The 13,189-nt window shown below is 28.7% G+C and overlaps 1 protein-coding gene across 1 annotated transcript; it reads right to left on the bottom strand.

Moving 5' to 3' along the window:
* Positions 1 to 647: 647 nt before the first annotated feature.
* LOC111680027 lies at positions 648 to 11,866 on the bottom strand. Its single transcript, XM_046954038.1, is given in 6 exon segments — positions 648 to 3,552; positions 6,475 to 6,498; positions 6,876 to 6,910; positions 8,610 to 8,636; positions 10,299 to 10,366; positions 10,779 to 11,866. Coding segments are annotated over 6 exon segments (2,274 nt in total). The 5' UTR covers positions 11,647 to 11,866; the 3' UTR covers positions 648 to 2,300.
* Positions 11,867 to 13,189: the final 1,323 nt, after the last annotated feature.

The raw sequence follows: 13,189 nt of genomic DNA, 5'->3' as shown, positions 1-13,189 counted from the left end.
TAATTAAAAAATTGTTTTATTGAAAAAGCTTTTTTAAAAGTCTTATTAAAAATGCCTTTTTTATTAAAAAACTTTTTTTTTAAGTTTGACCAAAAAGCTTTTTTAAAAGTTTTATAAAAAAGCTTTCTTAAACGCTTTAAAAAAAAACCTTTTTAAAAGTATTATTAAAAACGTTTTTTAAAATTTTAGCTTAAAAGCTTCTTTAATACCTTTAGCAAAACATCATTATTAAAGTGTTTATTATAAAAGCTTTATAGAAACTTTTGTTATAAAAGCTTTAAGAAAACTTTTCTTATTAAAGCTTAATGGAGACTTTTATTACAAAGCTTTATTGAAGCTTTTATTACAAAAGCTTTATGGAAACATTTTTTAAAATTTTATTATAAAAGTTTTATTTGATATTTTATTATAAAAACCTTATTGAAACTCTTTTAATTAAAGCCTTAATAAAACTTTTATAGTAAGCTTTATAAATACTATTATTTTAAAAGCTTTAATTAAAATTTTATTATAAAAGCATTATTGAGACTTTAATTATAAAGGCTTTATTTAAACTTTTATTATAATGACTTTATTTAAACTTTTATTATAAAAACTTTTTCAAACTTTTATTATAAAAGCTTTTTTATTATTAAAACTTTTATTTTAAAGCACTTTGTAAAAATTATGTTATAACAACTTTATAAAAACTTTTATCACAAAAGCTTTTTTTTTCATTGTTTAGTATATAACTCTTCAAGGAAAAGCTTTTATAGACGATTTTCTTAAAAAATTTTCTGAGTCAAAAAATGCATTAAAAAAGTTTTTTAAACTTTTTGCATAATTGAGTAAAATCAAACTAGAAAGTTTAAAAGAACGCTTTCCAAATTTGACCTTTTTAAAACTTTTTATATAAAAACATTTTTTTATAACTTCACTTATGATCCGATATCTTAATTTCAGGAAAAAAAACTTTGTAACTAGAGCTGCTTTGAGCATTTTTATTTTTTACTTTTTATGTATATTTAATGAAATTTTCCACCTCTTTAAGGAAAAGCTTTTTCATCTAAAGCTTTTTAGTTTGAGCTTTTGCTAAAAACTATTACAAAAATGTAACATTTTGTTCACTGAAGCTTTAAAAATTGTTAAAAATAAATTTCTTTTTTTAACTAAGAAGCTTTTTTATAACAACTAAATGTAAATTCTAACAAGTTTTTAAGAAAAATTATCTCTACTAAAAGCTTTACAGAACATTTTTATATAATCAAACTTGAAAGCTTTTAACTTAAATTCAATTTATAATTAAATAATACTAATTGTGGTTAAATGAATCTAATTTTAAACACACTTTGATAAGTTTTCGTTTTAAAAGCTTTGAAAAGTTAAAGCTTTTTGTAATAATTTTATATGTTGCCACAAATTAAACAAAAATTTACTTAATATTACAAACTTTACAATTTAAAATAATTTAAGTGATTTAACTAAATTTGAAATATTTTGATGAAAAAGCTTTCATAAAGAATGCTTTTAACTTTTAATTGGTGGTTTAAAGCTGTGTTTGGTTTTAAAGCAGTTTTTGAAAAGATCTTGCAAAAAGCTTTACAAACTTTTAAAAATTAAAAGCTTTTGTTTCTACACTTTTTGTGTTTTCTTTTTTTTTCTTAAAATCTCTTTAATTTTTATTTAAATCAAACAAATTTAGAAAAATTAAAAACTTTTAATACGTTTTTTTAAGTAAGTTCCTCTTAACTGTTCCTCTTTACCATCTTTTTTATCTGTTTTTTATTTTTGGAAAATATTTATTTACTTTATTTTAAATAAATTCTCTACTAAACTTTGTAAGTTGTTTAAAGTTTTCAGTTTTTACTAAAAAGGTTTTATATATATTTGTTTTTAAATTTTCCTTGTTCATGCTAAATAAGTTCCCTGTTTTTGCCAAGTTAATTAATGTTATTAAATTATTTATGTAAGTGTATGTATGTGTTTTTTGTTTGTTTGTGTTAATGTGTTACTAAGTAATATCGAATAAGTAGTTAAGGAGAGAGACAGAGAGAAACTTTTAGAAGTTTGATCCTTTTTCTGTGGAGTTTTTTCTTTATGATAATTTAAATAAACTGACGATTTTTTGTTGCTTTTGAACCAAAATGTTTAACATGCTTTGTTTTTGATAGTTTTGTTTTAATATTAATAAGAAGTTTTTAAACTAATTTAATATAACTACACATTGTATTATAATTATTATTTAAACAATTGCTTAATGCCACAGTATCACTAGTAGATCCTGATCCTTCATCAATGATCAACTTTTCTCTACCATTATATCATACATAGACTATATGAGGTTTATTAAGAGTACCAACACCACCAACACCACTAACACCACTAACACCACCAACAACACTACTACCCATACTACCAATACCGTTATTTAGACCCCCACTACTGTTTAAAAGTTGTGCTGAGGCATGTTTATTTTGATTATTCATTAGATGTTTACCATTTGTGGTCTTTGACATTGTGTGAGCATCGGGATAGTCGTAATGATCGAATTTCTCATATAAATGTTCAGGTTCATCGGTATAGGTGTTAGAGTCCTTAACTGGTGGCAATTCCCAGGGTTTTAAAGCTCTATACTCATTAGCTATAGCCTGGGCAGTTAAATATCTTTCCAACTCTAGTTTATCCACCTGTGGCATGGTTTGATGATAGTCCTGATGATGCAGTGGATGCATATTATGATGGGGTAGTGTTGATCTTTGGCTTTGCAAAGTATGATGGGGATATGAACCATTCATTAGGGTCCCCGGTATGCCACCATTTGTTTGAGCACTTAAAGGTTGATGCGGTAAAATACGATCGTGTACATTGACTATTGATTTGCCTGTACGTAAACTACGATCATGCATTAACTTCCTTCTACGTTTGACAAATCTCATATAGAACACTATACTGGCGCCGGTCATTACCACCAGCAAACAGGTGAGCACAGCACATACTATAGTTACCACATGTGCTGGACAGGTGATTTCTCCCTCTGTCATAGCTGCCAAATGTTTACGTGTTCTCTTACTATCATGCCATACTTCACAGCCTATACGCTCTGAATCCAATTTCAGATAACCACTATTCATAGCTGCCGCTGGATTGGTATATTTAAATTTTGAACTAACATCCTTTTTACGCTCGGCCACATAGGCTGCTACTCTCACTAGATTATCATCAGTTTCGGCATTTAAATCTGCTCCCAAAGCTGCCACAGAGCCAGCATCATGAGACATCATCATGTTATCGGCTTTCATTTCATTACCCTGCTGACCATTATCAAAATTGCCTGTTACCAAACGCCATAGCCAAAAGAGTGTACAGTTACATTGTAGCGGATTATCGCCTAAATATAGTTTCTCCAATTGATCGATAGGGAATTGAGCAGCGTAAAGTGTTTGCAAGCTATTAGCCTGCATGTAGACCTCTACAATATTAGGATTTCCTTGAAACATACGCATGGGTATATCGCTAAGGAGTGGATTGTTGTTTAGATACAATATTTGCAAGTGGGTGTTGTCTACAAAAGCTCTGAAAGTAAAGAAATGGGAAGAAAATTGAATTAATGTTAAAAGTTTAACTAAACTTGAATTTTGATCTAAAGATTGGAATTATATCCTGAAATTTATGGCAGATTTTAGGGCGTTCTACAGTTTATAGTGTGTGAATTTCTTCTATCGTATATAAACTTATGTCTAGACCAAATTAAATATAATCTTTAGACAAGTCTATAGAATGATCATGAGCGTGTGCATGAGCGTGATCATGAGCATAAACGTGAGCATGGACTGATATATACAACTAGCCATGATTACAACTTAAAGATTCCCCTTAAGACTGATCTATAGAACAAACTAGAGACTTTTCCACAAATCAAATTTAAAACTGATCGATACACAAGAGTAATAACACAGATCTATGGATCAGACTTCAAACTGATCTGTAGACCAGACTATAGACTGGTTTATAGTCTAGATTATATATTAATCTATAACTGGAAGTATTACCTTAAATGTATTCTAGACTTAAGATACAACTAAAGACTGATCTAAAGATCACACTATTAATATATCTATAGATCAGACATGGTAGAGATATATCTATAGACCAAGCTATAAACTGTTCTATACAGACTCGACTTTTGACATATACATAGATCAGACTGATTTATAGTACAAACTAGTAATATGTCTTTAGATCAAGCTATAAACTGATAAAAACTGAGAGTGTAGACAAATCTATAGGCAATACTGATCTATAGACTAGACTACAGACATATCTATAGGTCAGACTATAAACTGATCTACAGACATATTTACAGCTTAGATTATAGACTGATCTATAGACCGGACTAAAGACTGATCCGTTGACCTCACTATATACCAGACTTTAGACTGATCTGTAGATCAGGCCATATAGACTGATCTGAAGGCCCGACCAAGTTATAAACTGATAAAAAGTTAAGAGTGTAGACAAATCTATTGACAATACTAGTCTATAGACCATACTATAAACTGATTTTCAGACATATCTATAGGTTAGACTATAAACTGATCTACAGATTAGATTATAGACTAATCTATAGACCGGACTAAAGACTGACCTTAAGGCTATACTAACAGACAGATCTTTAGACCGAGTTATAAATTGATATAAAGTTGAGAGTGTAGACAAATCTATAGACCAGACTATAGACCAGACTATAAACCGATCTACAGACATATCTAAAGGCTAGACTGATCTATCGACAAGCCTAAAGATTGACCTGTATGCAAGACTTTAGACTGATCTTTAGATTAGACTATATATAGACTGATCTGGAGGCCAGACTTATGAAAGATCTTTAGACCAAGTTATAAACTGATATAAATTTAAGAGTGTAGACAAGATTGAGCTACATACGTATCTATAGGTCAGATTATATAGTGATATATAGACCAGACTAAAGACTGATCTTTAGATCTCACTATATACCAGACTTTAGATTGATCTATAGAACAAACTATATACAGACTGATTTGTAGACCATACTATAGACTAATTTGTAGTCCATACTATTCACTGATCTTAAGTCCAGAGTCCTGTTCAGTATTCAATAAGTTGATCGACAGTGCAGACTATATATAGACTGATCTAAAGTCTATACCTTAGACCGGTATAGACTGAGTTGAAAGATTTATAGTCCCGGGTATAGACTACTCTTTAGATCATGATACTTTTTAACTGATCTATACGAAAACTATTGTTCTAAAATCCCGATAATAACTGATTGGCCGATCGATAATCAATACTATAGACTGACTGAACTATAGTAGGAACTCTTAACTGTCTAATATTGATTCCAGACTTTGTATCGGCTGATATATATACCATACTATATACTGAACTTTATTAAGAAATAAAGTATTAAATATTGAACAAAATACTTCTTTGTTTGGAATTTACGCCAAAAATGCTATTAATTTTTCATTACTAACTACTTCCCTACAGAATCATAGAACCTCCCATACCTCCCTTTTAAAATTTATGTGTTTTGATATTTTGTTAAATATTTTTATGACAAGACAGTCATATTAATCTAATAAACAGCTTCATGATGTTCTTTTAGCCAAGTGACAGGTATATTAAAGCTTAAAATGAAAAGTTGATTAAGAAATAGACAAAAAAAAAACATAAAACGTTTTACTAAAAGAAACAGACGGTAAAGTTTTTTTTATGAAAAATGTGTCAACTGAAAAAGCTAAGTGGCATGTTAAATATGACACATAAATTATGTTTAAAATATGAAAAAAACAAATGGAAAATTAGAAAAGAAAAATTATATTGAAAAGACAATTTCCATTTAAAAATATTTTATAAAATAAAAGGTTGTTGTTTATTTAAATTTCAAAATGAAAATAAATTAAAATTTTACATTTCTTACCCTCTGGTCTACAAAACAGCCAGACAGTTGCAGTGTCTTATTTCAAAACCTAAGAAATTAATTTAGAAAATTTCTTGGGTGTAAATGGCAAATTACGATAGTAATCTTATATCCTTTTGTCTTTTAATATGTTTACATGTTTGTATGTTGTGTGTTTTTAATTGTTTTGTTATCGGTAGTTAAAGAATTTTAACTACATTACTAAATATTTACCCTTAAAGGAAAGACATTAGAAAACAGAAAAGGGTAACTTAAGTTATTCACCTTTTGATAAACTACATATAAACATTAGAGGGGCTCATGAAGAAAAGAAACAAGACCCCCTCCCCCTAAGTTTAAGTTCAAACTGATCCTAACTACCACTATGTATTGCATACATTATCAACTATTCTATATATCAAAAACTATAGCATAACTTAAGGGCGTATTTATTTAACTACACGGTATCAATACGTTTTAACCCTTTTCTTTTTTCACAAAAAAAGCACTAAAATTATTATAAAATTTCAAAAATGTTTGTTCCTTTTTACCTTTCCTACGACCTTTCAACAAAACTTAACAAGTCATATTGAAATTGTATACTTTTTATTTGCAAAAAAAATAAAGAAAGAAATATTTAAGTCCTTTACCCTTTATACTATAAAATGTATTTTACCATTAAAGTGTTAAAATACATTTCAGATTGGCAAACAGGAAAGTTTAACAACAATTTGTTTATACAAATATTTTTTTTAAAAAACTTTTTTATGCTTCAAATATTTTTGGTGTCGAAGGGAGCGTAAAAAACTGTTAATGTCTGTGAGAAAGGTTAAAAAACAATAGAAATAAATCAATACATTTTAAAATATTATATATCACATGCTCAATAAACAAATTGAAATAATACTCTTATAATATTAAAATACACGTAAAGTTGGAGTTATTAAATTACTTAAAGGAATTCAAGTGGAGGAGAGGGTGATGATACTGTCACAGTTAAGGGTAATACTATTGGCTAAAGAATAAAAAATAGTTATAATTGTATATCATTCTGTATAGTAAAAAAGTCTGTCTAAACATATGTCTATGCTAAATTAATAAGTCTAAACTCTGTTCTATAAATAAATTCTGAACTGTAGATCAGCCAAAAAACGGGACTATAGGTATCTTTTATAATAGAGAACTTGAAGTTAAGTCCAAGTCTATAAGGACTATTAACTGTCTGTTCAGATCATTGTAAAATCGAAATGTATATAGCTCTATAATTTGGGCTTAAGATCAGTTTTATAAATCAAACTAAAGATAGATTCAGTACCAGTTCAGTTCTAGTTGAGTTCTAGTGCAGTTGTAGTTCTTTTTAGTTTAGTTTCAGGTCAGTTTTCAGGTCTGTTATAGTTCTCTTGTTCTGTTCTAGTTCTGTTCTAGTTCTGTTCTAGTTCTGTTCTAGTTCTGTTCTAGTTCTAGTTCAGTTGTAGTTCAGTTCTAGTTCAGTTCTAGTTCAGTTCTAGTTCAGTTCTAGTTCAGTTCTAGTTCAGTTCTACTTCAGTTCTAGTTCAGTTCTAGTTCAGTTCTATTTCAGTTCTAGTTCAGTTCTGGTTCAGTTCTGGTTCAGTTCTAGTTCAGTTCTACTTCAGTTCTAGTTCTGTTCTAGTTCTGTTCTAGTTCTGTTCTAGTTCTGTTCTAGTTCTGTTCTAGTTCTGTTCTAGTTCTGTTCTAGTTCTGTTCTAGTTCTGTTCTAGTTCTGTTCTAGTTCTGTTCTAGTTCTGTTCTAGTTCTGTTTTAGTTCTGTTCTAGTTCTAGTTCTGTTCTAGTTTAGTTCTGTTTTAGTTCTGTTCTGGTTCTGTGTTAGTTCCGTTCTAGATCTTCTCTAGTTCTTCAATTTCATTTCTATTTCAATTTAAAATTTTACTTATTAATCCTTTTATTCCCTTTCTCCTTTCAGATGGTGCCTACTCTACAACTCTCCAAATTATCCAATTTAACGCATTTAACCTTAAGCGGTAATCGTTTTACGTATTTGCCAGCGGTGGGCTTTTTAAATCTATTCCATTTAAGGGAATTACATTTAAATCGTTTAGATTTTCTGCAACGCATTGACTCAAGGTAAGTTGAATATTAAATTTGTTTTTTTTTTTAACTAAATTGTCTTTAAAACAAAATCATTAAATAAACGATACAATTACCTTACTTTTTATATAATATGTGTATAAATAATATTCATATAAATATAATTAATATTAATGATTTGGTTAAATGTTTTAAGCTCTCATGTTTTTTTCACTTGTCTAAAATATTTAACTAAGTATTTAGATTAAATTAAAAATACCTTCAAATTACGCTGTCATTAAAATAACAGGCAATATTAATAATGAATTACATGTGTTTCTGTTACACGAAAAAATAATATACATATGAGATTACATGTATGTGAGGAAGTAACCCAATAGACATTTAGATTGTGGAAGGAATATTTGAAATCTGCTAGATAATAATATAAAGTATGTTTGTTGTCAAGTAGTTTGCTGGGATAGGTTTGACTGTATGTGTATGATTGATAGAATAGAATTTGTTCAAAGTATTTATAAATGTATCAGTTTCAATTCTTGGTAATTTTTACAACGAAATTATGCTAATTTAACCAAATTTTCAGTTTTTTTTTCTCAACAGCAACATTATTTATTAATACCAGATTGTTGAATCAAGAGGGTAGTTTCTAAAGGATTCCAAATGTCAAACATTTCTGTATAAAAATTTTTAAACAAAACTGTTCTAAAAACGTTAGAACCTAGTGAGAACTACAGAGATCCTTATTAGCCATTTTCTTAATACATGCAACTTGCTGCAAAATCTTGTCAATGTAATTGTATTCCTAATTATAATAAACGTTGCATATTTTTAGGCGTTGTTTAACAGAAGCTTCAACATTTGCCTTAAACTTTTCCAACCAACCTCATTGCAGGCCCATCATATTTAATTCGTTCTAACCGTGTTGTTTATTGCATTAAATACTTATTATTTAACATTAAATTGCCAACGTTTAAATGTTATGGCATTAACTGTCCGTATGTGATATCATTAACATTAATACAGTTTAACCTTTATTTTTTCCCATTCAACTACTTCATACATAGCAAATACCCTACACTGCTAGTAGAATCTATATTAAATTATCTTATAATATGAAATGAAACAACTTTTCAAAGCTTCAAATTGTATATAGCATAAGCTGCATAAAGCTTATCTAAGGCCTGCTAATATGCAACAGTTTTGTTGTGCCTAAGCATATGCTAAACATTTTTTTCAAAAAACGTTTACACAGTATATGTAATAGGCTGGCTTACGAATCACATAATCAGAACAAACTGTGATTTACATTGAATATAAAGTTTTATACAATATAAGTAAGTTTTCAGTTTTTTTCCCAAAAAAATATAATTTGCAAACTGATTTATTCTCAGCTAAAATTTCAAGCCTGTCTACTAATAGGTATATTCTGTTTTAATTTCATTGGAAATTACACTTGCACATGTATGTATGTAGTTTATTAGAGAATATAACTGTATAACCAGTTGTCTAATTTCCCAGGCTATTTCCATCTCATGCCTCTACATGTTAAATTTTATAACATTCTAAGGTTTTTTATTGAAATTTGAAAATATTTTGTTTATTTTTCTTTTTTCACTCAGCATATACAGTTTATTTTCAACTCTAAAATAACAAATAAATGAAACATTTACATTTATTTATGTTTTACGAAATTTTCTTGCAATAATATATGAAAGAGTTTCAGGTAGAACTTAAATTGAAATGTTAAATGTTTTTTTAAAGTTAAATGATAAATGATAACTTACTAAATACTATCAATAAGTTAAAGCTTTCCTAAACATAATTATAATATAACTAGAACAAAACTAAAACAGAACTTAAGCAGAACTAGAACGGAAGTAGAACAGAACTAGAGCAGAACTAGAACAGAACTAGAACAGAACTAGAGCAGAACTAGAACAGAACTAGAACAGAACTAGAACAGAACTAGAACAGAACTAGAACAGAACTAGAACAGAACTAGAACAGAACTAGAACAGAACTAGAACAGAACTAGAACAGAACTAGAACAGAACTAGAACAGAACTAGAACAGAACTAGTACAGAACTACAACAGAACTACAACGGAACTAGAACAGAACTAGAACTAGAACAAAACTAGAACAGAACTAGAACAGAACTAGAACAGAACTAGAACAGAACTAGAACAGAACTAGAACAGAACTAGAACAGAACTAGAACAGAACTAGAACAGAACTAGAACAGAACTAGTACATAACTAGAACAGAACTAGAACAGGAATAGATCATAACTATCACTGAACTATAACTTAAAAATCATTTTTGTTAACATATAGCAAAATGTTGGTTAAATTTTTTGTAAGTTTTTCCTTATTTGCTTTTATGGAAATTATATTTTTTGTGAGTAAAATATTGTGCATGTTTATGCATGCATATTGCAATGGCTTTAAAACCATTATCTTTACAACTGTCTGCTACAATTCCCAGGCACTTATGTTGGGAATAGTTTTTGTGGCAAATTTCTGTTTTGCTTAAGCATGCAACAACATTGTATGCTTTCAAAGCCTAAAATGATTTAAGGTTTTTGGGGTTAAATATTTAAAGCAGGGAGAATTTTGAAGATATTTGTAACAACTACTTAAGGTTTTATTAAAGAAGAATAAAAAGATCATTAAATTTATATTTTCATTTAAATAAATATCTTCTGCTTAAGTGTCGAAAGTTTGAACGGCTTTAGTTTATGCTTTAGAAATAGTTGAGCCTAAAAGTAGGCTTTATGTTTTGTAAACTTACCGTTAAATTGTTAACCGCTAAATCCATATGTTTCAGTGTAATCAAACCCTCAAATGCACTTAAATCCAGTTCACTAATAACATTGCCTCTTACTGTCAAAGTCACCAGTTCCCTTAGACCCTCAAAACTGTCATTACGCACATATTCCACTAGATTATCGGATAAGTCTAAGGACTTTAACGAATGCAAATGTTGTAGATTATTGGCGGGTACATCGAGCAGTTGATTGTTTTTAAATATTAATATTTCCAAAGACATTAAATTACGAAATGTATTATCCTCCAAACTAACAATATTATTGTTAGTTAAATCCAATTCTATCAGCGAGGATAAGTCATACATGGCCGAAGGATGCACCATATCAATGCGATTAGAACTCAGATCCAACACTAGTAAATTGGTTAAACCCTTAAAGGCATCCTTTTGCAAAGAACTCACTAAATTATGACTTAAATTTAAAGTTCTCATTTCGGTTTGATATTCGAAATTTTTCGAACCCAGTGTCTCGATAATATTACGCGATAAATCCAATATTTCCAATTTCATATAGAACGGCAATGTAAATTCTATATTGCGTATTTTATTTAAAGTTAAATTAATATATTTGGTCTCTGGATTCAATTGTATTGGCACATCTTCTAATGCAGCATCCACACAATACGCTTTCGTATTGGCATCACTGCCCAAACACTGACACTTGGAGGGACAAAAGGCCTGAATAGTTTGTGTATGATAGCTGAGCAGGATTAAGAGTAATGAGCTTAACTGTAGCAGCCAAGGTATACTACTACAGCTTAAGGATGTTAAACGCCATCTTACATGTGTAATTCTGTGTAAATGTTTCATTTTTCTATACAGTGACATGGTTGATTGTGTCTGAGGAGGTGGAGAAGCTGAAGCAGCAGATATTGTTTGTGTTTTTTTATATAAAGCTCGAAGAAATTATAAAGTATGAAAATAACTAAAAAAAATCGTTAAAAATATTTTTAAAGTTGAAAAATATTTAAACGATTCATGGAGTTTGATTTGTTGTGTCGATGATTCACTTTAAACATATGACAGCAGCATTTTGTTGTTGTGATCTAAAAAGAGAAAGAAAATTAAATATGTTATTAGAAAACTCCTTAAGATATGCTATACTTTACACAAATACTATTTTTGTTAGATCTTATGATCTTTCATTATAAAAAGAAAAATTTTCTACTTTCACTATCTGAATAATTTTAATCTAATATAAATAAATTTTATTTCGCTTGCATCAAAAATTTTTAAATTCATTTTTAATTCAACTAAAAAGTTCGTTAACAATTTTACTTAAAAAAATAAAAGTAAACAAAAAACATTTCCCTATAAAAACTTTGACCAAATTTTTTTTTATCCTCTTTTATTTCTCAATTATTGCCATTATTTTTATTGATTTTTATTCCAACAAATAATGAACTTCATGCATTCGTTTATATAATTTATCTTTGGCCTAAAAGTTTCTGTAGAAAAAATCACAAAAAAAAAACAACGACTACAGCTAATCAAAAATACATTTAACGTTTTTCTATTTTTTCTTTCCATTTTGTAAGCTCAACTTTGCCATTATTGTTTTTCTGTTTGTTATTATTATTTTTTATTTGGGGGAGGGGGGATTTGAAAAAGTACGCAAAATAAAAACAAGAAATTGAAAATTTGTTACAAATTAAAAGTTTATGGCAAAAAGCAGAGAACGATAGCAAAACAACCAACTAAAGGAAAAATATTGAAAAGATTTAAACACAATGGATATTTATGTGAAATCAATAAAGTATCAACAGTTTATTATCAGAAAAAAAGTTTAATATTTTTTTAAGGGCTTTAAACGTGGAAAAAAAGATTTTTATTTAAGTTGTTTTTAAAGACAAAAAGAAAGAAAACATTTTAGGAAATGCCCAAAAGTAGGACATAGTTTTTTTGTTTAGACCACGCCTTAAATTATGCAACAATTTTAACAAAATTTAATTAACAAATTAGAACGATTCTAAACTAAACTAGAACTGAAATAGAACAGAATTAGAATAGAGCTAGAACAGAGCTAGAACAGAACTAGAACAGAACTAGAACAGAACTAGAACAGAACTAGAACAGAACTAGAACAGAACTAGAACGGAACTAGAACAGAACTAGAACAGAACTAGAACAGCTACTGAAGGATAAATAGAATGAAATTTGCTCCTTCTTAAAAATGTTGCTCCAAACATGAAAAAAAAAACTAGAAAGGAAACGGAAACGTATGTTCAGTGTTTCCTGAACTAGAACAGAACTAGAACAGAACTAGAACAGAACTAGAACTGAACTAGAACTGAACTAGAACTGAACTAGAACTGAACTAGAACTGAACTAGAACTAGAACAGAATTAGAACTGAACTGGCACTCAACTAG

Source organism: Lucilia cuprina, chromosome 6, assembly GCF_022045245.1.
Source record: "Lucilia cuprina isolate Lc7/37 chromosome 6, ASM2204524v1, whole genome shotgun sequence".
Taxonomy (NCBI): domain Eukaryota; kingdom Metazoa; phylum Arthropoda; class Insecta; order Diptera; family Calliphoridae; genus Lucilia; species Lucilia cuprina.
The sequence above is the reverse complement of the archived record's forward strand: the minus strand, read 5'-3'. Positions and strand labels throughout refer to the sequence as shown.